At 36.5% G+C, this 9,891-nt stretch overlaps 2 protein-coding genes across 2 annotated transcripts in view; both read left to right on the top strand.

The window, feature by feature from the left end:
* Nucleotides 1-3,389: 3,389 nt before the first annotated feature.
* On the top strand, nucleotides 3,390-5,283 carry LOC101298017. The gene is made up of 6 exons (XM_004298218.1): nucleotides 3,390-3,417; nucleotides 3,603-3,735; nucleotides 4,042-4,211; nucleotides 4,327-4,621; nucleotides 4,756-4,928; nucleotides 5,123-5,283. Exons 1-6 carry the CDS (start codon nucleotides 3,390-3,392, stop codon nucleotides 5,281-5,283), a joined length of 960 nt encoding a protein of 319 aa, XP_004298266.1.
* A 2,630-nt stretch (nucleotides 5,284-7,913) lies between these two features.
* Nucleotides 7,914-9,891, top strand: part of LOC101297724 — a 3,279-nt gene continuing 1,301 nt past the window's right edge. The window contains exons 1-3 of the mRNA XM_004298217.1: nucleotides 7,914-7,981; nucleotides 8,075-8,178; nucleotides 8,337-8,473. Coding sequence (XP_004298265.1) covers nucleotides 7,914-7,981; nucleotides 8,075-8,178; nucleotides 8,337-8,473 — 309 coding nt within the window. The remainder of the gene's footprint in view (nucleotides 7,982-8,074; nucleotides 8,179-8,336; nucleotides 8,474-9,891) is intronic.

The raw sequence follows: 9,891 nt of genomic DNA, 5'->3' as shown, positions 1-9,891 counted from the left end.
TCGTTTCCAATAGATTTGCGAAATGTCACTTTAATGAGCCAGTCTTCCCGTCCTTAGGGGGAGATAAGAAAAATGATTTTCTAAGAGAACAACAATGAATTGTCCTGATTGTCCCCAGTCTGTCTCATAATGATCCCCGCATAATTGATACCTTGAACGTAACAGTTTCGATGCCTGATACGTTTATAGATATTGCTAAAGTAACGAGATCACACATGTTAGCTGCAAATGCCTGTAAGGTTAAACGACCCCAATAAGGGGCACGTCGCCGTAGATAGAGGCGATGCAACCACACTTAGTGGATGTGGTTAAGGCCGTGGCTTCCTAAGGGAATAGGGGGAGGCCACTTGGTTCGATCAATACTTGCCTAAAGGAATCGGGCGAGTAAGGCACAACCACATCAATGTAAGGAATCTCTCTCATGAGATTGTCTCTGATTACAACTATATCTATGAATCAATATTGGAGGACGCTCTGATATTTAAAATGATTCCAGAGATAAAATCTCAATAGATTACGAGAGTACATACACATTGATGATTCACACTGTTGCTCAAGGAATTATAGAGCACGAAGGTACCGAACCACGCTCAGTTGAAGAATGTCAACAAAGAGCATATTAGCCTAAATAAAAGTGTAATCCAGGAGGAGCTAGATTCTCTAACAAAGAGACAAGTATTTGGTTTTGGTAGTGCTAACCTTACCAAGTGTAAAGTGTGAAGGACATAAATAAGTCTTTATCAAAAAGCGTAATGAGAAGAATGAAGCCCTAAAGGACAAGGTTTGCCTTGTGGTGCCAAGGTTTCTCGCAACGCTTTAGATTGGCTACGAGGAGACATAATCTCCCATAATGGAAATGCAGCTCATCGATGTGGTTGCTACTTATCTCCATGGGGATCTTGATTGGGATATATTCATAAAAGTGTCTAATGGCCTTAAACTATCTAACCTAAGTAACTCTAAACCACAGAGTGCAATTAGAATTGAAACGCTCACTTTATACAAGTGACTACTTGGTTGGGAAGGGATACAAAATGATGAACTATGCCCATGCAAAGAGTTTCAGATTTGCAATTATAGCTATCTATGTTGATGATAGGAACATAGTAGGTACTCTGGATGAAGTAAGAGAAACCGCGAGCTCTATGAAATCTCAATTGAGATGAATAATCTTAAGGAACTCGGTTAATAATGAGTTTGTGGAATACTAATCCACCTGTCTGCATGTGTCGAAAAGATTCTCAAGCGATTTACATGGACAAAATGCATACTGTTAGCACTCCCAATGATCGGTTGATGTTTGGATGTAAAGGAAAATCCATTTCGTCCAAAAGAAGATAACGAAGAAGGGTGGGTAGAGAAATGAAAACTCTTCTCTAAAGTGCAACAGGCGTAATATTGTACTTAACCCGATGAACTCGACTAGACAATGCATTCTCAAAGAACTTGTAGCTACACATAGCTTAGCGCCAACGCAGTGTCATTGGAAGGTATAAAGAAAGTATTTTGATACCTAAAGGAATCATTGACTTAGGTTCATCCTATCCCTACAAAAAGACGAAAGGGAATGCAAATGAAACTGCAATTCCCTACACCAATATCCCAAACGATGCTTTGGTTGGTTTTTACTAATGTTAGGTTTCTATAGGTCATTCCAAACTGATTATGTGTTCATCATTGGGAACACGAGGATACCTTGTGAGAAACATTATTCTTTCCTCAAGATTCAAGTAAAGCAAGTAAGGTCCGAGGACAATAAGACATACTTGTTTCTCAAATCACAACTTAAAGCTATATCTGAAAAACATGTGAGAAACCTAGGAATGCAAAGACGTTCCTAACTCCCTTGATTGATGTAAGTATCAGGAGGAGTCTAACACACATAGGTGCGTTGTGTTTTTTCCTTTCGACCAAGAGTTATTTTGTCCCACTGAGTTTTGTTACTTGGCAAAGTTTTTAATAAGACAACACCCCAAGCACCGTTTTTAACTTTGACTTGACACAAGGGGGAGTGTTGAAGGAAAAATATCTTATGTACGTGTGTCTTCGTCAAATTAGTGATCAAATGATGTAACCGCTCAATCAGTTATTACTTAGTCATTATGTATGTTGAATATCACCATTATGTGCGTGTAATTACTGTTGTAATCGACCTCTATATAAAGAGGGTTGTTAAGAGCATCTCCAACAGCTTCCTTATTTTCTTGAACTTTTCAATTTTGGGGAATATAGAGCTGTTTTTAGGTCCAACAGCTTCCCCATTCCATTCCTCAAAATGGGGATGTAGAAGAAAGAGAAGCCTTCATTCCCCAAATTTGCAGCAAAGCCTTCATTTCCTAAAATTAAATTCTTCACGTGCTCCAACGAATTCAAGACAACAACAGAATATTTGATTGGGTATTTTATTGTTACAATGAAATATATAATGTTTTTTTGTTATAATTAATAATGATATAATATATTTTTTTATTGTATTAAATGCTGAAATCTCTAAAATAGAGAAGCTGTTGGATTTTAAGCATAATTTTTTTAGAGATTTTAGTTTTTCTTTCCTTATTTTAGAGTAATTTTAAGAAAGCGGTTGGAGATGCTCTAATGAAATGAATAGACCATTCCGATTCTGATTCCGATTATATTTTTCCTGTAACACGATGAACTTTTTTAATTATAAGACCACAAAAAATGAACTACCAAATCAAATTAATTTTTTTTTTTATAAATATTTTGTAGATAAATTAAGCCAAAAAAAAAAAAGGTAGGCTTTTTCTTGTCGGCTTTATCCAATGAAGGAAGGAATCAAAAATTAATTCTTATTAGCTAGGAACATAAGAAATCCAAGTGTCTGGAGATATTCCTTAGAAGTTGGTAGCTGGAGATATTCCTTAGAAGTTCAAGTGTCTATAGTCTTCGTATCTGAAATCATCATAAATCCAAAGCCATTATTTTGTTCTCCGTAGCATACGAGTTTGAGAGATTCAGTTACATGAAATTATCAGATCGCTGGATTCGATTCAGTTCACGTCCGGGTCGTGCAATTCGGATCGCGGGTCGCCGGCAAACTGAGCGATCCAGGTCTTATAGTCGGGGATTTCTGGGGTATAAGGAAGGGTGTCGGTGATGGGTGATGGTTAATCGAGTCTAGTTGCTGACGTTGATACAATTGAAGAAGGAGAGGTCATATTCAAAGTTTCAAGACCTCCATATACCCAATCATATTATGGTCTTTATTTTGATTGACCTTGTTCTCTGCACAATTTTGATAAAATATATGCGAAGACGTCATACTTTGTAGCCTGTGCGCAGAAAGCTACGTACGCCATCTCTTGTTCTCCTCTTCCAGCAAAAAAAAAAAGAAAGAAAAGGATTTAAGTTGAATTGAGAGATCAATTATGGGCAGCAGTAACTTTGAAAACGAAGGTAACTGTTTATTTATTTATTTTTTCTGAGAAGATTGTGGTTTGAAACTTGCAGTTATATATACGTGCTATTAATTGAAATTAAATTTATATAATTATATAGGTAGTGAACTGTGTCGACATATGTAATCATAGAACAGAAGTTGAACGTATTCAGTGCCTAATACTAGGTTTTGATGATTGCAGGAATATTGAAATCAACTTCAGATTCACCGCCGACTCACTATACTGTAAAAACAGAGTTATTTTCGATGGTAACCGAACTTTTTACACAAGATGGATATGAATCATCACAGTTTGAAGCTGGAGGATACAAATGGTAGATACTATTCTTTCTCTAGCTCTTATTCTTTTTTTTTTCTTTTTTTTTAATTTTTTTTAAAAGTTTGATCCGGCCACTATGGCCGTATCAATTTATATTATTAATTTGATAAATTTGGCTGCACCAAGAGGGATGTAGTACTTGAACCTCGAGCGAGCATAGTTGCGTTACAATGGTCCTCACAGAGAACATGCATCCTACAAAAAGCTAGGAGCCTCCTCTAAACACAGATTCACAACATGATCTTATTTCTTTTCATATGATACATTTTGAATAATGTCAAACATCGCTTTGCACACACAGGAAACTGGTGTTGTACCCAAAGGGAAACAAGAAGAGGAATGTGAGAGACCACATCTCTCTCTACTTGGTCATAGCTGAAACAAATTCACTTCCAACTGGTTGGGAGGTAAATGTTGATTTCAGATTGTTTTTGTTCGATCAGAATAAGAGAGTCTACTCGGTTTTTGAAGGTAGTAATTATATGATATTATCAACTACTTCATCAGTAGACTTGTTAATGTACACATATTTGCTAAGCCGATTTCTCAATTTCTGGGTGTTTGTTTATGTTTTTGCCCTTGTTAGATGCTTTTGCTAAGGGGAAGTGCTTCAACGGTGCTGTGCTTGATGCGGTTGGTTTTGATAGATTTATCCCCATTAAAGACTTTACTGATGCCTCCAATGGATATCTTGTTGATGATACATGTGTGTATGGAGCTGAGGTCTTCGTTTGTAAAGAAAGGAGAACAGGGAAGGGAGAGTGTCTAAGAAAGATAAGAACTGCTTCAGTGTACAAACATGTCTGGAAGCTTGACAACTTCAAAAAATTAGATGCTGAACACTATTATTCAGAATCCTTTAATACTGGAGGCTATGAATGGTATCTTTGTTAATACTTGTAGAACTTGTTGAAGTAGTATTGTTACCCATTCTGCTTGAATCTTAGGTTGACGTTATGATGCATGCGATCTAAGATTGTTCTTATTTTTCATCTACTGGCCATGGTTGTTGCAGGAAGATAAAGCTCTATCCCAAGGGAATTGCTGATGGAAAGGGTAGTCATCTCTCTATGTTTCTCACATTGGCTAATCCTCAGACCCTTCCTTCTGGATCTCGAATATTTGCAGATTTTACATTGCGCATCCTAGATCAAATTCAAATTCATTCCACGCATCACTCACTAAGTGGTAAATATTGGCCAAACTTTTATTAGCATTTCTATGTATACGTTCTCTCCACTTGATGTCACGCAAGTAGTATACAAATCTATACAGTAACTGGAGAAACAAAACCTATGGGGTACTAGCATCTTGTGTACTCTGTTATATTTTGGCTGCAGCATTCGTCTAGCTAGTTAACAGAATGTTCATTCTACTTGTAGGTACTAATGGTAGGATCTTCAGTGCCTTGAATAAGAGTTGGGGTTATAATAAATTCATCACGGTGGAAATGTTCAGGAAGAAAGAAAATGGTTTTTTGTTGAAAGACAGTTGCATAGTGGAGGCAGAGGTCACTGTTCGTGCAATTACTGGAGTTCTGTAGTAACAACTTGTCATGAGAACTAATTTTCACCATACCAGGCTATGAATGAAAGGGTTGCGTGCACAGTGCCCGTAATGTTTCTGATCTCAGTGAAGATCATACACAGTTACTTATTTTCAATATAGCAAGTTTATTAGGCTCCTTAAAGTTAATTGTTTGAGTATGAGTTTACCACATGAACTTCTGCAACAACAAAAGTGACTACAATCCGTGTGAAAAATCATTAGACACAGATGTCTATGTGAAACTAAACTATCTATTCACACGGTTATATGTGGCATGCCCAATATGCACAGATTTATGTACGTATTAGATATTAATATATTTAAAAATCGTTATCTTTTATATTATATGGATTAAATAGTGATAGATTTCCGTAACAATATCTTTTAGCTACAAATATGTGAGAATTGTACATACACATATAAACGTGAGAAGTAAAAGACACATACGTCCGTGAGAAAAATACCGAACACAGAAATCCGTTTGATAAATAAACCCAAATATTGAAATTCCCTCCGAAAATTTGAATGACCACTTACTTCAATTCACACACGTCTGTAACAACTGCAAAAGTATTACATACGGAAATATGTGAGAGTTGTGCTCCTTCTATATGGAAATCTGTGATAGGTTTCATTAAATCTTATATCAGCCATCAGATCATTCATCTTCACTTCTCTCCTTTGTAGTTTATAGGTTCTCTCCTATTCTTTCCTCTGTTGGATGAGCAAGCTGCTCTAGATCTTCTTCCACTTTGTTACTTTGATCCATGCCTAGTTTATTGTTAAAAATAGCAGATCTCATGATTTCCTTGCTCTGTTTGATATCTTCGAACCCAGATTCGATCTCAGATCTAAGAAATAGCAGATCGATTCAGGTTTATTCTTTGATCCATTTTTCATATACTTTATGTTCAACTTGTTATTGGATTTTGAATAATTTGCGTTGTGGTTCTTTGGTTCCATCAGTTTGTGGTGGATTGCTTTAGATGTTATTGCACGTAATCATTGTCAAAATTTCCAAAATTTGCATGTTTATATTGTGAGATTAACTTGGGTTTCCTTGCAGACCACCTCTGTGCTTTGCCATAAAAAAGCCTTCAAAAATTCTATCAGAGGTGCAGATTGTTGAGGATAGTCTACTAACAGAAAGGGACTTGAAGAAATCCCAGCCAGTTATATATAGGTAATATATTGTTATTCAAGACTAATTGTCTATTAATCATTTTAAGTGTTCATATACATACAGTGAATATCCACCTTGCTTGTCTAAGTTCTTTCATGTTGTTTATTTCATTTTTAGCAATAAAAGATGTTGTCAGGGAGCCATATGGCATATGAGCAGCTAACCATGGTATCTGATTACCAGCTGGTTGATGGTGTTTGATGAGATGGATTGACCACGTCTTAGGATGGTGTACAAGATGATACTCGTGATGGTGTATGAGAGCCATGACATAGATGACATGTTAGGCCATAGGTCTAGACACCAACATTTTCTTTTTAGTAATATTACTCTTTCACACAGTTCAGTGTCAGTTGATATTTACTATTATCACACATATCCGTATGAATTAGATAGTTGTTCTCATTAAACACTATTTAATAAATAAATTATGTCTATGAAAAGATAATGGGGTCCACATCTACAATTCACAGGACTTTTTTATCTGTGTGTAACGAGCATTAGCCCCCTCTCTAAGAGCACGGATAGACAATTCGTGAGTGTACTGTAAATAATGGTTTTCTGACACTGATATCCATGTGAAATAAGCAAAATCAGTGTAAGAGCTCATTTTGCTAGTAGTGGATTATCAAAGGGGAACAAATTCCTCAATTATTTCGCAGCGCATAAGATCATATCCCACCAGGCCGTTTTGGCTTATCATCTCTCTGGTGTCTTCTGAGTATGTACAGAACTTGGATGCATATGAAACCCTACAGTGTAGAGTTGATTAATGTAATATATATATAGTGTTACCTAAAAATGTAGATTACCTAGTTTTATTTTGAAATAATAAGAGGTTATAATCTAAACCAGAACATTTAGAAATAGTTTTAGGCTCTAGCTAGCTAGTGATCAATTTCGAAATCCACCATCTCATATCCATATGAAAGGCAGAAAGGGTAGGGTGGGGATAATTTCTTTAAAAAAAAAAAAAAAATTAAAGCAAGGATTTAGGGCACTGTGCAAACATGATTTATTGAGGAAAGATGCATATAGCTATTGATCTCTATCCCCAATACGGTTCTTTATATTCATCGACCTTGTTCTCTGCACAATTTTAATGGAGAAGATCAAAAGACATGCTTTGTACGCTGTGTAGAAAGATACCAAGTCTTCACTCGTTTCCAAATCATATATAAAGGTTGGCTGATCTTGTGTATAGCATCTACTAATTGTTACCCTCTTAAATTCAAGCAAAGAAGGATATATAGTTGCTGTTTATTTGAACGAAGGAGATCAATTTCTTTTCCATGTCTGGCCTTAGCTCTGTAAATGTTATTATGTTAATTTTGAACTTGAACATATTATTGATATATAGTTACTAAGGTTGCACTCAGTTTATGTCATCATTTTCTGATTCACCGCCAACTCATTGCACTGTAAAAATAGAGTCATTTAAGATGGTAAGTGAACGTTTTACAAAGGATAGGTATGGATCATCACAGTTTGAAGCTGGAGGATACAAATGGTAATTCAGTTCTACTTCTTTGTCTCTATCTCATCTCTTTTCATATCAACTAGTGATAAAATTTGAATTATGTAATTTGCTTTGCACACGTAGGAAACTGGTGTTGTACCCAAATGGAAATAAGAGGAGGAATGTGGGAAACCATATCTCTCTCTACTTGGTCATAGCCGACAGATTCTCTTCCAACTGGTTGGGAGGTATATATATGTCGATTTCAGATTGTTTTTGCTTGATCAGAATAAGAGAGTCTACTCGGTTTTTGAAGGTATCAATTCAGTAAACTTGTTCATGTACATATATAAATGCAAGGGCTATTGCTCAATTTATTGTAATTATTTATTTTACACTCTTATAGATGCTTTTACAAAGCAAAAGTGCTTCAACGGTGCTGTGCTTGATGCAGCTGGTTTTGATCAACTTATCCACATAAAAGATTTTTCTGATGCCTCCAATAGATATATTGTTGATGATACATGTGTGTATGGAGCTGAGGTCTTTGTTTGTAAAGAAAGGAGAACAGGGAAAGGAGTGTGTCTAAGAAAGATGAGATGTGCCTCCATGCACAAACACGTTTGGAAGCTTGATAACTTTTCAAATTTAGATGCTGTTTTCTACTCATCAGAACCCTTCAGTGCCGGAGGCTATAAGTGGTATATCCAATTAAACATTGCGATTTGAAATCTAGATGCTATTTAATTTTGCAGTTGCAGTATACTCATTCCATATTAAATAATCGTTTCCAATGCATTCGAGTGTGTTTGAAGATTGTACAGAAGTTATAATGCATGCAATACTTTAATATTGTTCCTAATTTTCCTCGACTTAAAATGTCTTTTGCAGGAATATAGCTCTCTATCCGAAGGGAATTGGTGATGGAAAGGATAGTCATCTCTCTCTGTGTCTCACCTTAATTAGCAAATCCTGAGACCCTTCCTTCTCGCTCCCTTATATATGCAGATTATAAATTTCGCATCCTAGATAAATTCATGACGGGCATCACTATAATTATAGCGGTAAAGATTGACTGGACTGTTATTGACACACTCAAACAATTAGTACAAGTGTTTCGTGTGCTATATATATATAGGAACCAAGAAAAATTTAAAGGGCTAACAGCATATGTTGTGTCTTCATCATGTAGGTACTATTGACAGGATGTTCGGTGCCTTGAAGTCTGAGCAGAGTTGGGGTTACTCTCGTTTCATTGCACTGGAGATGTTCACCCAGGAAGACTAGGGTTTTTTGATGAATGACACTTGCATTGTGGAGGCAGAGGTCACTGTCCATGCAATTACTGGAGTTCTGTAATAATTTGTTCTGAGGACAAATTTTGCACCATGGCGGGTTACAAATGAAGGGCTGGATGGTGCACAGTACCCTGATATGGATGTACTGTTTCTGACCTCAAGTGAAGATCGAACACAGTTACTTGTTTTTTGTTATATCATGTTTATCAGATATTACTGTGTCGTTAAAATGTTTGATCTTGTGTTTAACAGATTAGCAAAAGGAGAGCAATTTCTCAACTACCAGTGTAATCCCATTAGGGTTACGGTTTGGCTTAGCTTTTGTTTTCCATTTGTTACTTGAATCTCTCATGTGCGTTCTGAGTTCATACAAAACGCTATATCTTTAAGCCATGTAATATATAATAGCCTATAAAATCAAAGCGGTGTCTCGCACTAGAAGAAAATTGTGTATGTATGTATTTATATATATATATATAATCCGCACATGAGAAAGGTTGTATATCAGGGTTTCTCTGTTACGGACGTCCGCACCGTTTTACGGTGTGGATTTCCATCCGTTCGCCACCGTACGGCACCGTGCGAGGGCATGCCTCCACCCCAGCGGACTTCAGCAGCTTCCCCGACCACTTTCCATCCCCGGCGAGTCCGTTCTTTTCCAGT

The sequence above is a fragment of the Fragaria vesca genome, linkage group LG4 (assembly GCF_000184155.1).
Source record: "Fragaria vesca subsp. vesca linkage group LG4, FraVesHawaii_1.0, whole genome shotgun sequence".
In the NCBI taxonomy this organism is placed as follows: Eukaryota; Viridiplantae; Streptophyta; class Magnoliopsida; order Rosales; family Rosaceae; genus Fragaria; species Fragaria vesca.
The sequence above is the reverse complement of the archived record's forward strand: the minus strand, read 5'-3'. Positions and strand labels throughout refer to the sequence as shown.